This window comes from Syngnathoides biaculeatus, chromosome 13, assembly GCF_019802595.1.
Source record: "Syngnathoides biaculeatus isolate LvHL_M chromosome 13, ASM1980259v1, whole genome shotgun sequence".
NCBI classification, from domain to species: Eukaryota; Metazoa; Chordata; class Actinopteri; order Syngnathiformes; family Syngnathidae; genus Syngnathoides; species Syngnathoides biaculeatus.
The window spans coordinates 3,538,352-3,559,857 of NC_084652.1; the positions used below are offsets into that span (position 1 = coordinate 3,538,352).

A 21,506-nucleotide genomic window follows, 5' to 3' on the forward strand; every position below is an offset into this window, starting at 1 on the left:
CTTTGTTCTGCACCACAATCCATTCCAGAAGGCAGTTAGAGAAGTGATTTGTTCGAAAACCGAATCGATATTTCGCATTGCAATTAATGGATAAAGAAATAATGCGTTCCAAACCGAAAAAAAAAGGGCTTTTTTGAAACTTTTTTTTTTTTTTTAGCTTTTCCTGATCATAAACTGCGTAGTAGAAATACACGTATAGTTTAAATACTTCATATAATAAAGTAATTTCTGAAATGTATTTTTTGCTTAAAATTTATGCTTTAGTAGTAGAGTAGGCGAGGCTGGTATGGAAGTAAATATGTGCCACCGGGATTTGAATTAAAAATTCCACTGAAAATGTTATGATGTAAAATTCACATTGTTATTTCAAAGTGATCACGTTTCCAATAGCTTTATTTCAGTTTTACTTTTCAACGTTAACAAATTGGCCGTATTAAAAAAATTTCAGTCTTTCAAATTCAAATGTCTCCTGAGATCCAACTGGGAAAAAGATGCGATGCAGATGCGTTTTCTTCTCCCCAAGGAGACCAATGCCGAGGTAACCAATGACAACCGACGGCTCGGAATGAAACGAACAAAAAGCAAAAAATACTCAAGTGCGCTAGTTCCCAAGCAGCGGTTCCCAACCCGCGGCCCATCAACGGATACCGGGCCGCATAGAACGAAGAACCGATTTCCGTCCTAATTTCCGTCGTATCGCATTTCACCGGTGAAATGTGTTTTTATTTTGTGTCTTGCTTTTATCTCCTCCGCCGCGACATCTCAATCGACATGTGAGGGCTGCGCGGAGCAGCGACGCTAACAAAAGACAAAATTACAGCGCCGAGTGGAGAGAAGCGACGACCTTCGGGGCGTTACGGCGACTCGTGTTCATTTATTTTTGTTGTGTGCGTCTTGAACAAATGACAATTGCATCTTTTTTTTTTTTTTAAGATGGGACTACCTGTAAAAAATGAAATCACTTCCGTCTCCATCCCAGTTTGGATGTGTTGCACTTCTGTTAGTTTTGGGTGACATCTTGACACCCCCCCCCCCCCCGCTGACCGCCACGTTGACCGTTAAACGAGATCATTTTGCCGGCCGATGTCCAGAAATGGTCAGATACGATGTGACCGTCAAAGTCTCGCTTGGAAAGCCGAACATTTAATCATCAAGGAAAAGAGCCATGTTGTAGCTTTCACGGAGGCGGCCAGATCACGCCGTCCATACGTCAGGGTCTGTTCCGAACACACGAAGAGTTTCGTTTTGTTTGCGCTCGTCTTTGTACACCCCTTCGGCGGCGAGCGGGAGAGATATTTGAATTATAGGAGCGAAAACCAACGCGGTTGTTGTCCAACATGGCCGGCAAACCGATGGGGAAACTTATCGTCGGTGCGCCATAAAGAATCGGCAGCGATTGCAAACGTGATCTTTGTCAAACCGCACAGCGAAGAGCTCGGCACACTACTTTATTGTGTATACGATATATATATATATTATTATTTTATTGAACCAAGCGTGTGTGTTTTTCCAGTGGTGGTCAATGCATGATTAAAATATACAAAATGTCCATTTCAAAATATACTTTTTGATACCAAAACAGATTCCTAGTAGACGTTCCGCAGCCCGCAGATGGATAAATATGCCTTTCGATACTCGTAATGATCTTTGATGTACTGGATTCCCTCTGCCTTCATAAAAGTGGAATTTTGAAGTGAACCCGCCCGAACCCGAGCCCGAGCCCGAGCCCGCTGCCAAATGATACACGTCGGACAGGGGACGCTCACAAACACGCGGGCCGTGATTCAAAGACGGTAGAAAAAAAATGAGAAGCAGTCTTTCCGCATTCTTTTCGGCGAGCTCGACGGCGTCGGCAAGGGAGCCCGCCGGGCCCCGGCCGGGTCTATACGTTGGTCTCCAGGCCGTTCATGTCAACGGAACAGTGGTCCTTGTCTCTGTGGCCTCTCTTGTGGTGAGACGAGTGAGCGGCTTTCTTCTTGTCGAGCGGCCGGATGCCCTCCTCCAGCTGGATGAGGCGGGCCACGTCCGGCGCCAGGCGCTCGTGCTTGGCGCCCGGCGGGGGCGGTTGGTAGCAGCCGTTCTTCTGGTTCTGGTAGGTCATCATCTGCTGGATGCTGATCATGGGCTTGGTCTCGCAGATCAGAGGCACCTGGAAGAACGGGATTACGTTTTATTTTAGTTTTTCAATTGGCTGGAATCCCAAAAAAAAACCACCCCGGTACATTTGTAAAAGAAATACTATTTGGTACATAGATGGGCCGCAGTGCCCACATTGATTTCAGTTGTTGTTGTTGTTGTCGCCTCGTACGACGGGCGTTATTCCGGAATCGAGGTCCAGAAAGTGAGCCACATCGGCTCCGCGTCCCCTTTCACTAGTTCCAGGAAGCGAATCAGAAGGGGATCAAAATCACGTGATAGCTTTTGGGGCGAGTGAACGTTGATCCGTCGGTAGGGAGGTAAATAAAGATAAAATAATAAATCCACTTACCGTAATTTCCGCGACTTTTTTCCACACGCTTTCAACCCTGCGGTTTACGCGGCGATGCAGCTAATTTGTGCATTTCTTCTAACGGCCGCAAGGGGGCCCTCGAGCGGAAAAAGGTGAGAGCGAGACTGGAATACATGTGCCGAGGAAGTGACTTTTACCGGCCCCGTCAGCGCCATGGTAGTGTTCGTGCGACGCTGACAGGGCCGGTTAAAAAAAACTTACCGGCGACACGGCAGCAACATGCTCGCACAGTGCTAACGCTAGCGCAGCACTAACACGGCTGGTAAAAGTCACTTCCTCGGCACATATATTCCACCGGTCTCACTCTTTACCTTTTCCGCTCGAGCGCCCCCTTGCGGCCGTTAGGAAAAAAAAAAATGCACAAATTAGCCGCATCACCGCATAAACCGCAGGGTTGAAAGTGTGTGAAAAAAGTTGTGATTTCTGGGCCAGAAATTACGCTAAGTGGATTTATTATTATTTACCTCCCTACCGACGGATCAACTTTCACCCACCCCAAAAGGTTTCTTAGCTATCAGATGATTTTGATCCCCTTCCAATTCACTTCCTGGAACTACAGAAAGGGCAAATTGCGCTGAAAAATAATCGGCATAATCGTTGCTTTGTGTTTTTCTATGGAAAAGGCAACGCATTGCAACAGAGTATCAGAAATGATGTTTGTGAGGACAGCAAATTAACCCCCAGGGGGAAAAACCACTGCAGTCCTTGCACAAGCCCGACTGAAGTCGTAGGAAATGGAACTCCCCAACGTGGACGTCGTCACACAAACGAGTTTCATTCATTTGTCCCTGTGACACACAAAATCTGAAGCCGTCACCTGTTCGCCTTCTTTGATGAAATCTTTTCTGCAGATGTGGGCCATGATCCCCGTGGCCAGGGCGTCGCCCATCACGTTGACCATGGTCCGGAATCGATCCCTGCGTGACAAAAAAAATGTACACCTTTTAGGCGTGTCAAAACGCACTTGTTGTTCCTTGTGAGGATAAGCGGCTTGGAAAATCAAAGGTGATTTAGTGCCAAATGTGTCAAAGCGTGAGGCCACTCGGTGACTTCGTTGTTGTCGGCGCTTCGTACATTTGCGGCGGGACGTCCACCCGCACCACTTCAGCTCATTTAAAAAAAAAAAAAACCGCACAGATTAGCGGAAGTCCTCACGGGGAGTTCTGGTCGGCCCACTTTGATTCTCCCTTATAGATTTGCTCGTGGACTTGGGATCGTCGTCCTGATTCGTGACCCGATTTAGAAAGCAGTGGAGCCCAGTAGCGAACTAATTGCGTTTAGTACATCCTGCAAAAACACCAATATTTGTTTTTGGTATTGTTTCCCCACCTAGAAAAAGTGAATAAAAGTATCGCTATATTTTCTCGACTCAGCAAATATGTGATGGTGCCGAAGCGCAAGTACGGACGGGCAACTGGAAGCTTTTGCTCCAATGTGAATCATATTTTGTGACATGTTCGTTTATGTTTTTTTTTTGTGCTTGTACACCGTGTTTTCTTTTTTTTGTGCCAATTTTCACACAGTGTACAGTATTCGTATCAACAAAATTATCTGACAAGCGCAATTTTTGCACTTATAGAATCACGCAATTGGAATGTATTGATGCATGCAGCGTGCAATATGTCGCTCGGGGGTTTATTTTTTAATTTCTCAGACGGATGCGTCGGTTGAATTTGATCCTCCGGTAGACGCAATTAAGTTTACTGTATTTCTTTTGGCGGCCTTGAGTCATGAACATTTGTCGCATTTGAATCACATACTTTAAACTTGCGATGATTCTTCTTCCCATCTTCAATTTTCACGCACATTTCTGACGAAAATGTCGTGCGATGTTTTTGTCGGGAGGCTTTTTCAACGGCTTCTGTGGCGTGCGTTCCCTCCGACTGTCCCGTACTTACAAAGCCCAATCGACGGCAATGATGAGGGTGATGTCATCGGTAGGCAGGCCCACAGAGGTCAGCACGATCACCATGGTAACCAGTCCGGCTTGCGGGATTCCAGCGGCGCCGATACTGGCTGCTGTGGCGGTGATGCTGAAAGAGAAAAATATGTTTATTGCCGTTGTCAGCACTTTTTTTTGATTTCGACCTCATGAATGGAAGCTGATTTGAATCAAGTGCAAAATGGTCATTGGGGTCGTACCACCATATGTACAAGAGTACCGTAATTTCCGGCCTACAGAGCGCACCTGATTATAAGCCTCACCCGGTACATTTGGAAAGGAAATACCAGTTGGTACACACGTAGGCCGCACCTGCGCAAAAGCTGTAAGTCCCACATTGAAACACAAGAAATTTACAAAGATAGGCGGTAGTTTTAATACCTTAGCTTAGCTTAACATAGCAACAAGATGGTAGCGCGAACTGGGCTAGTGAAAAAATAAACACATAACGGTAAAAAAAAAATCAGCTGCTGCAACTACACAGTAGCAACACGGTAGGACAGCACGAACAGGGCCGGTTAAAAAAAAAAAAAAAAAAAACATTCCTAAATCACTGAGACGCGGCAATAACACAGCTGTAACGCGGTAGCGCAACGCTAATGCTAGCGCGGCGCTAACAGGGCCAGTAAAAAAAAAAAAAAACTGCTGGTAAAAAACACTAAAAGACAGCAGCAACAGGCTAGCGCAGCGCTAACAGGCCCTGTTAAAAAAAAAAAACAAAACATACTGGTAAAAGTCACTTCCTCGGCACATATAATCCCCCGGTGTCACTTTAACCTTTTCCGCTCGAGCGCCCTCTTGCGGCCGTTTGAAAAAACGCACAAATTAGCCGCATCACCGCATAAACCGCAGGGTTGAAAGCGTGTGGAAAAAAAGTCGCGGCTTGTAGCACGGAAATTACAGTAGTTTTATTAAATCTAGGTGCTGGTACTCTCGAACAGTAAAACAAAAACAAACAAAAAATTGAGAAATACGCCCCCATTTTTTTTCAGATTTATTTAAAAATATACAATAATCTGAGTTAAACTATCAGTATTTGTGGGCGCATGTGATAATCGGACATGTCCAATTTATTTTCTCATTTCTGGTTTAGCTGTAGAAATATGTAATCGCCCCATATTTGTTGCATACTATATGGACAGCAACTTTTGAAATCAGAAGCCAGATGTATTGTTTTCTTTTTTTAATTCCATTTATTTTCAAATTAGCATTGTGAACCAAAAGTCAATTTGAACGTGAGGACATTTTTCACTTTTTGCTTTTCATCAGGAAACACGACGTCGACGCCGGTGAATTTGCTTTTGCGGGCCGCGCAAAAAGATGCGGCGGGCCAGATCGGTCCCTCGGGCTTGGGTTTAAGACCCTTTGTCGATCGGAGTCGCCAATGGTAACGGGGCAGACTCTGAGCCAAAACTCCCTCATCGGGTTTGACATTTTCTCACAGGTACGTGTAAAGCGCTTGATTGGCTTGTTTTTGAGTCATTTAGCAAAACACAATTTGCGAGCTAACTTTAGCGCTGCAGTGCGCTGTCCATTTTCAAAAGAGGAGCGTCTGCGCCGTTCAACTGAGCGACAGAAAAGCCGATCGGCTCGTGGCTCTCTCGCCCTGTTCAACTGCAACGCGTCTACTCTGAAGTCGACTTCCCAAAGGAAATGTAAATTGTGGCTGAGGTTGCGTCTGCTTAGAACAAAATTTATTTGCCTTGACGCGAGGTTTTGTTTACTTGTGGTGCGATGGCCGTTCATCATGGTGAGGAAGCGCCAGTACAGATATGGATATGTGGTTATAATACTTGGACCAATGCAGTGGGCGCTGTCACGAACCTCCGGTGCCCAATGCGGGACTTCGAGGCGGAGGCATAATGTTCAATGTAGTTTATTCCGGAAACTGGGTCATACACGGTGTAGCAGTCTGACACGGCCGTGTAGAAGCGGAGAGCCCCACAGGCAGTGAATGCAACTCATTAACGCAAGGCAATGAACTGGCAAATGCCAGTGAGGAAAAACTCCCAACTTGAATGCCTCTCTAATTACAGTCTGAATGTGAAGCAGCTGTGAGCGGTGACAGATGTCATCGCCCAAAGCAGTGGCCTGGCCACGCCCCTCTTGCTCATGACGGGCGCATGTAGTTGAATACCTCCTTTAGCGTTCAAAGCCACGACATAGAATTACTCTTGCAGAGAATCGTACGCAAATGTTGTGGTTGGGCGGCTGGTCCGAGAACAATTTGAGACGGACGCCGGGGGCGGGGGGAAATATGAGAATTCTGGCGTGACGAGAGAGATGAGTCGTGCAGGTCATGCGGGTTTTACTGCCAAGGGATTACGAGGGAACGGGCACAGCAGCCTGAAGCCACCAGCAGAAGTCTGCTTAATGTTATTACCCGAGGACATGCCATTAAATCAGAGGGAGGGCCAGACTTGTTTATGTTTATTTTTGATTTTTGTCCTGCGCCCGCGTGGACTTGTTTACCTGTTGCAAAGGAACAGAGCGACGAGGCGCCGGCAGAGCGAGTCCGCCGCTACTTTTTGCCTAACGTCGTGTTTCGCGGGGGCCTCCGGACTGATTTGGCCGAAATCAGATCAGACTAAGAAGCTCACATGAGGCATAATCTGTGTGACTTTTACATACAGTAGATGCGTATTGAGTAAATCCTGTCATATTTTTAATCATGTAGAAAACGCAATATGCGATGTGATTAATTCGCGCAGTTGATGCAATACTCTTTTGCTCAATTGAAAAGAAGAACAAATGTCAAACGAGGCGCGCCGCCGAATCGGTCGGGAGCGCGCACACGTTCCCGATCCGCCGACCCGGATGGTGGATCCTTTTGGAAGTTGTCCAAGAAATCCGAGTCGGCGTATATGTGGCTCTTCTGCGTTCCCTAGAATTGAGTGGAATGCTTTATTTCAAATTCAATGGGCACCAGGAACTCTCGTGGGCTGGAACGCATCGTTTCTGGTGTTTGGCACTTGGCGTTCTCCCAAAGTCTGAAGATAGACGTTAAGATGGACTTGCGCCGTTAAGTCCCCGGGTGTCTGTTACCCTGGGACCACTCACGCCACGCGGACACAACACCGGCAAAATGTGGAAAATCAAATCTTCGACATTCTCTTAAGCACTCGTCACTGGCCAGATGTCATTTTGCATCATGGAAACGAAAAAAAAAAAAAAAAAAACGGATGCGAAGTGGCATTCCACTCAGTTCCAATAAGAATAAATCATCAAAGAGTAACCGGTCGCTACGTTGCATATTTCACCTATTGCAATAAACGAGCGATTGGGCTCTTCCCAAAAATCGAGCATCCCGTATTTGATTCACGATCCGGTGGTCCGCTTGCCGCCGTTGGCGTCTTTTGCAAAAATGTTGGGCTCACCTAATCGTGATGATTTGTCCGAAGTCGAGTTCGTAGTTATTGACTTGGGCGATAAAGATGGCCGCCACGGCCTCGTAGAGGGCGGTGCCGTCCATGTTGATGGTGGCCCCCACGGGCAGCACGAAGCGGATGATGCGCCTGTCGATGTGGTTGTTTTCCAGGAGGCACTTGAAGGTGATAGGCAGCGTGGCAGAGCTGGGGGGGGGGGGGGGGGGCAAACAAACGTTCAATTGGGCTGAAACCGGACGATAACAAAGGAAATCATTTCTCAAAAAAAAGAATCCGCAGTTCAAGGTCAGTCAACGGATTCACCCAATCAGAATTGTCGAGGGATCGGATGGATAAGCAGGATGGAAAGTGGAATCGGAATTGCTAAATCCTGCTATATTCCCATCCCTGCCACACGTTTCATAACAACAGTGTCATAACTACACGATGCGTGAGCGACGTCAAGCTTGATGTTTGCTCCCGAAATCAGCCGCAAATCTGGCCACGTGCGATGTATGCAAAGGGGCCCTTTTCTGAGTTTGCCTGGAAATCAAATGACCTGGAGGAGGTGGCCAAGGAGATGAGGAGGGCCTGCAGAATCCCTCGGATGTAAACGATGGGGCTCTTCTTGGTGATGAAGAAGTACATGGCCGGCAGGATGAAAAGCCCGTGGAGCACCAAGCCCATCACCACCGTGATGGCGTAAAAGCCCAGCTTCTTCCCCATGGCCGACGGATCGTCCATCTCCAAGATCTTCCCGGCGACCAGGAAAACGATACCGAAGGGGAAGTACCTAAAAGCCGAGGCCCCCCAAAAATATCAACGCGTTCAGACTTGCGCAAGGCTTACATCGTGCTTATGGCCCCGTCACACCATGACGTTCTGGTCAAGGATCTCTGAACGTTTCCGTCGTTCTATTTTTCAGCGTTCTCAAATGAGGGTGACGCATCTGGCGTGTGATTAACGAGTGTCTAACGCACGAGAAGCGTGTAACAGCGACCAAATAAGATACCCCTAAAAACCATCAGCGTGTACTCACGTGTCACTGGCGCGCGACGAGCGATTTGTCGACGTTAGACCAGCGTGTTGAGCGTGTGACTAAACGGGTGAATAACGACAGGATAGCGTTTTTATAGACACGCGTAGACGTTCAGGAAAAGCACGAATGACGCGCAATGGACGCGTTCGTTTGACTTGGGTTGCGCGCCGCGCGCGCTACGGGATTGTTCAGTGGTCGTCGACAGGTCGCCAGTGAGTCGTTCGCTGCAAAGCAAACGATTAAGTAACAACCAAGCGAAGCTCGAGTTACGACTGACTAACGATAGCCCAACGCCTGCAACGCTCGGCGAACCTCAGTAAAACGTTCCGCGGACGTTTAAAATTAAACGTTGATGAACGCTGGTCCCGGTGAGAACTTTTGTGCATGTTCAAAACTTTTTTTTCCGGCCGATTCCCAGCGACCATTGCCGTCCGCTAGCGTTGAAACAACGCTCTTCTGGCGCTATCCCGACGACCGCGGACGACGACAAACGTTTCCTCAAACGCTATAGAACGCCGACCAGAACGTCACGGTGTGACGGGGCCATTGTTTTTTTTTTTTTTGTTAAATATTGACATAAATTCATCGCGAGTTGTTTCCGTAAGCAAACTTATCGGAAGCTGCTCGTTCTCACCAGATGACAATGGCGACGATCTTGAGAACCGCTTCGTTCAAACTCTGGCAGAAGTTGACCAGGGCGCTGCCGTTGGGGCCCATCCTCCCCAGCATGATGCCTGCATTCATTTGGCCCACAGCTCACGCACGGGCGACGAATCGGGACCCGCCCCAAACGTGCCGCCGACCTACCCATGGTGGCGGAGAAAATGACGATGCCCAGCACGTTCATGCCCTCGCTGGTACCCGCCGACGTCTTCACGATGACGTCCGGCGGCGGCGTGAGGTCCAGGGAAAAGTTCTGGACGTCGGTTCCGTTGTCGTCCTGGATGCCGTAGATGTAGACCTTCCGGGTGGTGGTCTCATCCGAGAGCTGAGCCGCCGTCGGTTTCGGGATGAATTCGGCGATTCTCTGGGTTCGGTACTTGAAAGGCAAAAGGGGTCAGGGGGCAATCGCTGCTCGGTACCGACAACAACACGTCGACATGTCCGGAGCCGTCTGTTTTCCGACGTCAAATGACGTTTGTGGGGGTTACTCATCGGTACACGCTGTTCTATTTCGTTCCAGGGATGCACGGCGCACAACAAAAGTGTACTTTGGGTTTGCGGCTCGGATAACGGACGGGCGGCTCGGCACGATAGCCAAAAACAGAATCAAATGCTGCGAGTTCGCCTAACAAATCCTAATTGGAGAAAATGGAACGTTCCAGCTTACCTGCTGAAATGTGGCCTGCACCAAGTTTGCGGGGAACATGTTTCTACAGAAGAAAGGTTGAAAAATGGGTTAGGAAAAATAAGGATATGCAGCACAATGGAGACAAAAGTGCACCGTAACGGGAAATGGACCTCGTGCGAAGCGTCGGGCGAACCGGGCTTTTTTTCAAGTATTTTGATTGTGCAGCACAACACAACAGAAAACTGGATGCTAAAAAGCAGATGGGAGGAAACCCCGTTCCAAGAAAGAACCACTCGTGTGTCTTTTCGACTCGGCAAACGGAGTGCGGCGCTCTCTCGACCCAACTCCGAAGGGTGGGGGCACCTGACCTTGTGGAGAGATTGACCTGGGGGGGGGGGGGGCCTCATTTCCCAAGAAATTAAATATCCTGCAGAGGGTTACGAGAGACTACATGCAACGCGGATGACTCACCTAAAAAAAAAAAACTGTCGAGCGCGATTCGCACGCAAGTGGGAGCGTTTGTTCGTTTCGGGTCCAAGACGATGCAAACCGAGCTCGCGTACCCATTTTGATCCCCGAACCCGAGAACCCCCAAATTCATCGTCGCTCTCCGCTGTATTCGTACTTATGGCATGCACGCCGGGTCAAAGACGGACACGCTCGGCCATATAGAACGATAGATGGAGGCTTTAAGGAAGCTTTGCTAGATAAATCCAAAGCCCAGCTGTGCTGTTCTGCCACGCACACACACGGGCCGCAAATGTCATATAATCAGTACAAAGTGGAATTGTGTATACTTGGCTCATACCTTCATTCAAAGGCAATTTCTATTTGATTTTGACATGAAAATGAAATCAAAAAGGATGAAAAGATTTGGCGGAAAAAACAACAACAACCCAAAAATGACCTCATTGCTTTTCCGCGCTTGGCTATGAACGGGAATAAAAACAATCTTCCGGCCTAATAACAACTCCGTCAGCGGCGTTGTGGCCGTTGACCCAGTGCCACACTGACCCAGCGGCTCTCCGGCTCCCAAGCGCGTTCGCCGCAAAACGTCGCACGCCGCCCTTGAGCACTTCTAATTAATTGACTTAGCGCGTCAGCCCGCTGGCGCGAGGATTTCCCTCCGCTCCTTCCTCGAGCGCTCCCGGGCCGTTACGCCACGGAAGACCGCAGGCACTTTAGCGCAAAAAAAAAAAAAAAAAGTTCAGTCTTTGTGCCGATCCGAGCCAGGCCAATGAAATGTTTCCGGCTCGATGATCTACTCAATACATTCGTACGTCAACATGTTAGCAATGAGACGACCAATCGAATTCGTCAGCGAGCTGGCCCTCGTTTTCCTCTCCACGCGGGAACCGAGACACCTTTTTAAGGCCGATGGCTCGTTCCCGAGCTAAGAAGGTGTGAAATTATTAGCTGCCAATCATGTTTACTATCTGCATCACGAAAGGAAAATATGGGAACCGATGGCGGAGTACAAAAGATAAAACATGTTGAATGTCAGGAGGCGCGCAAAGAGTCTTCGGCGTCATCGAAACAATCGGAGGAACAAAAGATAGGCCGGCTCCCTGGAATCCCGACGGAGTTCTTGGGGTCCAACAACTACGATCAACCCCAACACAGAACACCGAATCCCAAATACCTCTAAAGTCCAACGTACTTGATATCGCCAAAGTTCTCGGACCCCTTGTGTTGAGTCTGCGCGTGCTACCCTCGGGTGAAATTCTTCAGAAGCTCAATATGGACGATGGTCGACACGCAGTTGGACAGCCGGATCGACCACAGATCAGGCGACGCTCAAAAGGTAAGCCGAGCTGCATTGTTGTGATTCCGTACGGGAAGAAGTTTGGAGGAAAATGTGAGGCCGCTGCCACCTTTGTGACCAACCCGACGGGATCTCAGCCGTGCAGAAATATTTTGCCAAACAACAGATGAATCCCAAGTGCGGTTCGCTTGAAGTTCACAAGCGCCGGACACGGAACAGCCTCGAGAGTCGGTCTCACCGAATGAGATCCAGCAGAGCGTCGGCGGAGCTGGTCATGGGCTTCTTGCTCTCCTCAGAGTCCTCCTTCTGAGCGGCCCCCCCCGGGTGGATGACGTACACCATGACGATGCCCACCACCACGGCCACGAAGGTGGTCCACAGGTAGTAGGAGATGGTCATGATGCCCAGTCGGCTGGAGCATTTGGCGTCCAGAGCGGCCAGTCCTGACATCAGGCTAAACGAGACGGAGGACGGGGAGGAGAAGGTTCCGCGGCGGAGATGATGAACGCTGTTAACTGAGCGCGGCGTCAATCAGAAATTGAAAAACACAATTTATTTGCGGAAATTGATGCAGGAAACCAAACTTTCGTTTCGTTGGTATTGGAACCCCGCTTGAGCAACAGACCCCCCCCCCCCAATATTGTCAGTAAATGAAAAAGTTATCCTATATTACAAAACCGAGATAATGCCAGATCAACTCGAAAGCCTCGGCCTCACAATTCTGAGGTCCCGGGTTCGATCCCAGCCCTCCCTGTGTGGAGCTTGCATGTTCCCCCCGTGCTTGCGTGGCTTTTCTCCGGGTTTGCACTTTGTACTCTGCGCACTTTTTAGCGTTCCAGACAGAACAAGAGCGACCATTCATTTTCGAGACTTGGTTGGGAATTTATTTTTAATTGGCACGAGCAGTTTTAGCCCGTGAGGCTCGTCGCTCCGCTCCAAACGGTCTTCGTGAGCCTCGCTGCGACCGTCCCGCATCGCCGTTTCAGTATTTGCTCACAACTGGTACGTGTCGTCGTCGTAGCGCGAAGTCAGAGCCCGTTGATTCGCCGTGACGCGTCCGCGGGATAATCTGGTTTGGTCTTTGGCCGTCGCGCAGATGGTTGGGAGGGAAAATAAAACGGGGACAGACAAGCTATGGGGCCGGCCGGGGCAGATATTTCACCTCGGGATAAGCCGCGTCAACCGGCTGACCTGCGCATCGCTAGCCAGATACATTTTGCGGTATTTGGCCAGAGAGAGAGAGAGCATTGCACGTAGGGATGGGCAGACGTGTCTTGAGGAAGTCAGAACTCTCTGCAAATATGCGGCAGAACCTTGCAGGCTGACTGTGACATGCGAGCGTGTTTGCGCTCATGCTGCCGGCGCCGGCGCCGGCGCTGGCTACTTGCCCGTCATCACAGATTAGTTCTAATGATGCCCTCACGTGTCTCACGTTTTGACATTTTTCTGCTCTGTACGCGTCGAGCGCAAAGGAAAACGGGGCGCACGTGAAAAGTGACAAAAAGCAATTTGCGCTCCTCGCTTTTGAAACGTAACTAAAAGCGAGGACAAGACAAAAGAGGTGACACGGAGAGGCTGACAGCGGAAGGGATGACAGATTAACTTCTCATCCAGATCCAGACTTTGCCGGTGCATATATTGTAAGTAGCTTATTGCACAAAGCAGCCTGCATGGAACCGATGTGGGTTGTGGGGTTTTTTTTTTCTTCTTCTTTGTATCGGACGTCAGCGCCTGACCTCGACCAGGCCGCCGAGCGCTAAATTTGGGCCTCAAATAATCATGGCCGAGAATCTGTTCATCCGTGTACCGACGTTCAATGACATCCAAAGACATTCCTTAATAATCATAACTCCCCCCACCGCCGCCGTCACAGAGTTAGGATGGAAAATCCAATCATAATTTCACGGAGCACACAAGGACTCTGAAAATGTGCGACATTAGATGACGTACATTTCATGCCGAAAGCGAACAACGGGAACGCGGCACGACTCGTGCATACGCACACCTTTGTTCCTTAAATCTCGCAGTTGCGCGTTTGACGCGCAAATCTGTGATTGGTCGTTATGCCCTTACAATAATTGTTCTAGTTTGTACTTTGTGAAGAAAATTCCAACCTCCTCCATCCATGCGGGCGCACAAATATTAATCCATTTTGGAACAAATGTGCCACACACACGTTTGTCGTACTATCAAGCAATCAATCATTTTCGAGATCATATGGGGAAGTTTCTCATGAACTATGAATTAATCCTAAATAATTGCGAAAGGGACACTTCCCATTACTTGCACCCACGTTGTGTTCAAGTTCTTGGGAGTGCAGTAAACGCCGCCGTCGGTGTGCTGCCGGTTGAAAATCCGACGAACCTCCCATCCGAGACTTCCTCCGTCTTCCTATTGGTCGTGCTTGCACGACAGCTACAAATCTTGAATAAGATTTTTCATTTTCCAAGCCGATTATCCTCACAAGGGCCGCAGGAGTGCTGGAGGCTATCCCAGCTAACTCCGGGCGAAGGGGGGGACAACACCCCGAACTGGTCGCCAGTGCGAATGGATCCCACGACGCCCGTCAAATTTTGCCAAAATTTACAGTTGACAAATGCTCGTGACGTAAATTTTTCACTGGCTGGGCCGCGTCAGCCGGGAAAGGGCGACGCGGCTTCTGCAGACGGAAGCGCTCAGGGCTCAAATTCTGATTCATGTGCGTAAGCGCCATTTATTTGTGAACGTTGGCGTGTTGCAGTATGAAGCGGGAAAGCGACAAGTGCTGCGAGGTCAATGACGTGCAAATGAAACCGCCAACGGTAAGCCGCAGTGCATCCTGTGAGAAATCGACCGTACTCTTAATTCTTGCAATAAAAAAATAAAATAAAATAAAATAAGGACGCACCACAGAAAGATTAGAACAAATGTTTGATAGAAAATCATGAGACCGTCAAGTACAATAACGCACTCCCTGAAAGCTTACTGTAGAGAAATATATCAACACATATATCCTTCCATTTTCTTTGCCTCTTATCCTCATGAGGGTTGCGGGGAGCGCTGGGGCCTATCCCGACGGGCAGGAGGCGGCCAACACCCTGAACTGGTTGCCGGTCAATCGCAGGGCACATGCAGACAAACAACCATTCGCACACTCGCAATCACACCCACGGGGCAATTTAAAGTCTCCAATTAATTTTGCATGTTTTCAGGATGTGGGTTGAAAACCGGAGGAGTGCCCGGAGAAAAGCCACGCAGGCACGGGGAGAACATGCAAACTCCACACAGGCTGGGCAGGGATTGAACTCGGGACCTCAGAACTGAGAGGCCAACACTTTATAAGGTGACGCACCGTGCCGTCTCTCTCTCTCTCTCTCATATATATCTATATATGTGTATATATATATAGATATATATAGATATGCTTCTGTTGTTATTGGTCCAAATGTGGTCCAATACGTCTATCTATTTGGTACTCGACACCAGGGTCATGACCCAAAGAACAAGATCCTGGGTACAAGCAGTCGAAATGAGTTTTCGGGCTCTCCTTTAGAGAGGGGGTTTGGGGGGGGGGGGGGGGGCTAGAAGACGAGTGTACATAAATGTGCGTCTGTGTGCGTGTTACAAAGTGTGTTGCCCCTACCTGGAAACGACAAGCGGCAAGATGAGCATTTTCAACATCCTCATAAGCAGTTCTCCAGGAAACTGAAAGTACTTGACCTCCTGCAAAAAAAAAAAAAAAAAAAAAAAAGTACAATAACGTTAATAAGCACTTGATTTGATTTACCATCCAAAGTCATACGCAGCCTTTGGACCTCCAGCATCATTCGGGCCGGGTGTACATATTCAAATCTTTCCACTCTTGAAAGATTTTTAGATTTTATCCGCTACTGACCCCACACATCAATTATGGGACCTCATTAAAAAAAAAACGTTCATATATTCAAATAAATGGTGAGCCAATTAAAAACATCTGTCACCAAAAAAAAGCCATGTTGTAACCGTAACCCGTCTTCCATACCGGCGCCTGTCGTCGTTTGTCCGCGCGGTTTTTCTCGGGTTTTGTCGCAAGACGTCCCAGATGAAGCAGATCCCCCTCACCTTTTACCAAAAAAGGTGAACAAAAGCAGCCCGAGCGCACCGTCAGGCTCGTTTGGGGACGAGCAGCGAATCACGGCCAAAACGTAGCATTGCGCTAGAATGCAATTTTTAATTTTTTTTTTTTCACTTCGAATGCGGCCTCGGCGGCAGACGGAGTCCGAGCCTCGCTCTCATTTTTGGAAATGAATCGCCTTTCAAACAGGGGTGTGCAGACTTTTTACAACCACTGTAACTTCCATTGAACTCCATTACTCATCTATTATTGACTTTGTTGATTGTCTTGCCAGAAATAATTGGATATGACTATTTTTTGGGAATTGTACGAATCATTTTGGAAATGAGCGGCCTCTTTTTTTGGCTTGGTCACGTGCCCGCCCCCAAAAAATGCTTGTGAAGAATTGTGAAAAACAGCAAGTAGTTGAGTTTCCCTCGATTCTCCCGCTATGCACGCTTGCAATAACACCGTCTTGTGATTTAATAGAAAGAAACCTACTGGATTTATGATAAGCCACATGCTTTTTTTTCCCCTTTTCTTTGTAACTTTTTTTCTTTTAAATCCGAATGAACTCGGGTCCCAATTGGGCTCTCATAAGGAGACAGATGTCGCAATTTAACCACAAGCAAAAGCGCAATTACAAGCGAGTAAGCTACATTCTGTAAACGACTGTGGAAGAGTAGAACCGAGGGTTCTATAAATCTTTTTTGAGCTCGTCGTCTGGGCGCGCTTCAAATAATCTTGCTGCTTGTTGTACTTCAACTGCATGTCGTTATTTCCATCATGAAGATTTTTTCGGGGTCATCATTACCACTGTGAACACTTTGTTTGGATTTCGCGACGTTGCTTTGTGCGTCCAGAACGGAGACACGCGCTCGCGTCGTTCCTACTCGGCTGATCCATTTTCTCTTCTATTGTGGCGCTACCGTTTGCTGGCGACAGCACAAATGATTAAAAACAAAACAAAAAAAAAAACCGTTGCGAGTCGTGCAAAGGGTAATGCAGAAGTCTCGCGACGTCTCGGGTCTGTCTTGCGGTTTGCTTGCGCACCTTTTGAGAAATTGTAGCCATATTCTTGCCACAAAATTTGCTTTGGATTCCCAATCGGACAGGAGCGTTGAACAATGGACCTTTCCGACCTGTCAATCACTCGTGCAATAATAGCCAATCATTGTCTTAACCCCTGGCTTGACACGCCCCTCTCGCCATGTTGTCCCACCTGCAATTGATGATGGTGGTCAGTAGCGTGCGCTTGGAAAAGTGAACCCATTTTTAGGACATCATGATTTTCACGCATTATATCCTTCAGTATATGAAAATATTTCAGCGTTTTAATCTGATTCCCATTCTGGTTTTTGGGACAATCTACAAAGAAAACCCGAGTACCCTATCGCGGGCCAGCGTCCCATTTTTGGGACGAGATTATAAATTAGTAAAGTTGTCATATAACTTAACCATAAACGAAAACAAAGTGTTATTTCCTTGATTGTGGCCTGTTAGGAGACTTTGATCTCAATAAGGCCAAAAATTGTCACCCTGCCCATGAATGGGATAATGTCACGAAGAAAATGATCCTCATATGCAATTCTGATGAAAGATATCCTGACCGCTTGCTTCATTTTCCAAAGCCGAAAACACAGTTGACCAAGTGTCTACGATGGATGAAGGCTCGCGGAAGAGCGCACGTACAACTAAATGTGGACAAAATCCCAAAAAAAAGTTCCAAGGTAAGTGAGGGGGAAGTATCTTCTCTTGAGTTAGATTGAATTATTATCAGTGCGCGAGAACAACTTCCACTTTGTTAGCGTATCGCCGACCTGCCGAATGAAGTGTTTCATGTTTTATGGCGACGAGTCGGGTTCGTGATACGTAAATGCGCCGTGTCACGCAAGAGAAACGTCTATTTTGCGTCGGACCGGACCGGGTCCGATTACGAGTCGAGTCAAACTTTTTCATCTGGTGACTACGGTACCGACTCGCCATTGTTTAAATGTGGAAAATCGAACCTAACTCACTTCTAAAGACTCCAATGATATTACTGGTGATCTTTCCAAGTAAAACGTACTCAGCCTGCTTTACATGCGCAGTACGATTCCACAATTTGATCCCGTCGCCAACGTTTGGCTGTAACGCTGACATTGCGTCCCGCTCCGTCCGAAATCTGAATTCCGTGTACGTATCCTCGCGTGAAAAAGTTGAGACCTCTCTGTAGAACTCTCTTGGACAAGTCCGAGGCATTTGGCGAAAAAAAACATACCGCAATATTATCTGGAATACACGATAGAGAATCGACTCCAAACATGTTCTGTTCAGTCGCCATTTTGGAAGCTTGTGGGAAATGGCAACTGTAGCTAAGGGGGCGGAGCTTAAGATGGCCGTCGGAGAGGTCCATTGTGATCCGCATTTGGGTTCTGAGCGCACAAAGCTCGCGCGGTTGTAGTCGCGTTGCCGGCTGGGGAGGAGGACGACGACCTCTTTGGGTCGAAGCGCTCGGTTGTAAAACCGGATCGTGCTCGTCGCCCGGTCACGTCTCGTTAGCGGGACGTTTGTTACGCCAACAAGGTCGTCGGAGGACCTCGCGGCTGACCCGCATTATGTCGAGGCTCACCTGGCCGGCTGGAGGAAACACTCCAACGTAGACAACAAAATCTCAATAATAATAATAAGAAGAATAATGTTGAAAATGACACCTCAGAAAAAAATCTCTTTCTGAACAAGGGTTTGATGAAAAAAAAAAAAAAAAAATCCATACATTATCTGAGCCGCTTATCCTCACGAGAGGTTCCCAGGGGAGTGCTGGAGCTCATCCCAGCTGTCAACGGGCAGGAGGCGGGGCGCACCCTGAACTGGTCGCCAGCCAATCGCGGGGCACATAGGAGACAAACAACCAATCGGACCCACAATCACACCTTGGGCCACTGAATGCATGTTTTGGAGATGTGGGAGGAAACCGGAGTGCCCACCCGGAGAAAAGCCACGCAAGCAGAGCGGGATTCGAACCCTGAGCCTGAGAACTCTGAGCCCGTTGCTCCACTGATTAAAAAAAATAAACAAAGAAATGACAATGGAAATTTAAATCTTAATCACTGTTTGTGGTTCACACATTTATATGATTTATAATACTTGTGTGCAATATTGAAACATATGTAATGAAAATATGTCACAAGATGTTCACACTGCACATTTTATTTTGCCGGGCTCATGACAGGAATCGATGGAAATCCATTCGGACATCCACATTAAACGGAAAGGTCAAACCTGCTATTAATTAATGGATATTATTGGGCAGCTGTAATATCAATATCTGCGCTTCGCATGAAGTGAAATATTTTGTTCCATGTTGACTTTTGCGGATGACGCGGGAACATGCGCCCAACTAAGCCGAGGATTACAGAGGTCAAAGAAACGAGAGTATGTTAGCATGTCAGCGTATCGGATATTTTTCACAATCGCAGTTTTAAGAGTGTACAGCACTCGCTGCAGCAGTCCGGCACGACTGCACGGGTTCTAACCGCATTTTCACAAATTCAATAAGCGGACCACGGGACCACAACGTGATATTTCCGAGCGAAAGAGCAAACACGTCTGTCAAGCTAGCGGCCGCTCTGGCTGATGTCGGTGAAAAATGGCGCCGCGCGTTGTTGACCTACCAGTCTAAACCGAGAATCCCGATCCAGAGCCGCTCTCGGCGACCCGGGAGGCTCGACCCGGCGCGGTGTTGAACGTGGAACGTCGCCCTGGGAGCGATTTGACCTCTCGGGGAATGTATTGAACGTTCCAGTTCACCACCAGAATCAGAAGCAGCTTAATTGGACAAGTATGTAAAACACACACGGTCGGCGCACCACAACCCGGTCCAAACGAACCCCAGCAAGCGAGAACACAATCGACGTTGAAAGATGTGCGTGAACGACAAAACTCATTTTGGAGACTTTCCTGACTTTCAGTCATCGGGAAATCGCTCACATGTAGCAACTGATACGTGGAGGATTTTTTTGGGGAGGTGTGAAACGGACACGCGAGAAGCGTCGCGAGGGTGGGTCGGCGGCATTTCAACCCACTGACCTGTTCGGAGAGCTGCTTGCCCCGCAGGAAGAAGCCGAGCAGGCAGCCGACGACCACGGCCAGCACGGACAGGATGAGGAGCCCGTTCTGCTTGCAGACGTTCTTCACCCGCCCCCACACTTCCTCCAGCGCCACCGCCATCCTCGGCGCCCGCTACGGCAGCTCGGTCCCGACCGCGACTTCGCGAAGCCGCCCCGCCCCCCCCGCCGCCAAAGTAGACCCCCCCCCAACCGTCCGCCGTATTATTCATCCATTCGGAACCCGCCCGCGGCGCACGGTCGACGGCCACCTGCGCAAAGTTCCCGGACCGAGATGCGCCGCAGGTGGTCGAGGCGGATTGAAGGCGACCGACTGGATGTGCGCGAGACGGCGGGATGGAGCCGAAAAGTCAGGAAAGAAAAATGTCACTTCACCAAGGAGGGGAAAGAAGAAGAAGAAGAAGAAGCCCGTTCCCCGGGATGCCCCGCACCAGACTGACGGCGCCACGCGCTCGACCTGTCCGTCTCCCGGTCGCCCCCGCCCGTCCCGACCGAGGGCCCCGCAACAGCTGGTGCTATTGTTAATGCTGCGATCCTATTAGGATGCGCCGCTCCCGTCCAAGCCCGGATTACGAGGCTCTCTGAACAATTGGGCTGCGGATTGTTGAAGACGCGCGCGCACGCACGTGATCACCTGTACGCACACGCACGCACACACACTGCGTCTACCTGCGCGCGCGTGTGTACGTGTGGGTGTGCGTACGCATGCACGCGCACACACACACACACGCACACACACACATACTATTTACAAGTAAAAAATTGCTTTATTACATAGTTACAATGTTCGATAGACCCGCACGCCACACAGTTTTGTGTGTATGTGCGCGTGTCCGTACACATATGCATCTACGTGCGCGTGCGTTTGTGTGTGCGTGCGTGCGTGTGCACGCATGCATGCATGCACAGACACCCGCACACACGCACCCACGTACACACAAAACAAATACATACAAGGTTAATGGTCTCATACTGCATACACATTGACACTACACTATTTACAAATCAAATATTGCTTTATTATATAGTTGCAATGCTCTATAGACGCGTACGCCACACAATGTGTGTATGTGTGCGTGTCCGTACACAAATGCGTCTACACGCGCGAATGTAGATGTGTATGTGTTTGCATGCATGTGCACGCGTGTATGCACACACATACACACAAAACAAATACATACAAGGTTAATGGTCTCATACTGCATACACATTGATACTACACGAGTCAAATATTGCTTTATTATATAGTTGCAATGCTCTATAGACGCGTACGCCACACAACGTGTGTATGTGTGCGTGTTCGTACACAAATGTGTCTACACGCGCGTATGTGTGCGTGCATGTAGATGTGAATGTGTTTGCATGCATGTGCACGCACGTATGCACACACATACACACAAAACAAATACATACAAGG

At 48.6% G+C, this 21,506-nt stretch overlaps 1 protein-coding gene across 1 annotated transcript; it reads right to left on the bottom strand.

The window, feature by feature from the left end:
- Window positions 1-57: 57 nt before the first annotated feature.
- slc1a7a (solute carrier family 1 member 7a) lies at window positions 58-20,820 on the bottom strand. Its single transcript, XM_061838721.1, has 11 exons — window positions 20,052-20,820; window positions 15,534-15,613; window positions 12,150-12,365; window positions 10,186-10,228; window positions 9,663-9,894; window positions 9,490-9,589; window positions 8,376-8,609; window positions 7,829-8,023; window positions 4,408-4,542; window positions 3,327-3,426; window positions 58-2,149 (listed from the first exon to the last, which is right to left on the bottom strand). Exons 1-11 carry the CDS (start codon window positions 20,190-20,192, stop codon window positions 1,883-1,885), a joined length of 1,743 nt encoding a protein of 580 aa, XP_061694705.1. The 5' UTR covers window positions 20,193-20,820; the 3' UTR covers window positions 58-1,882.
- Window positions 20,821-21,506: the final 686 nt, after the last annotated feature.

Bases quoted from the DNA above. Each gene is read 5' to 3' on its own strand.
- slc1a7a (XM_061838721.1), bottom strand. From the start codon at position 20,192: ATGGCGGTGGCGCTGGAGGAAGTGTGGGGGCGGGTGAAGAACGTCTGC. The intron at 15,614-20,051 runs GTCAGTGGGTTG...TTTTTTTTGCAG, and splicing joins GCAAGCAGCTCTCCGAACAG to GAGGTCAAGTACTTTCAGTT. The intron at 2,150-3,326 runs GTGACGGCTTCA...CCGTTCTTCCAG, and splicing joins TCATCAAAGAAGGCGAACAG to GTGCCTCTGATCTGCGAGAC.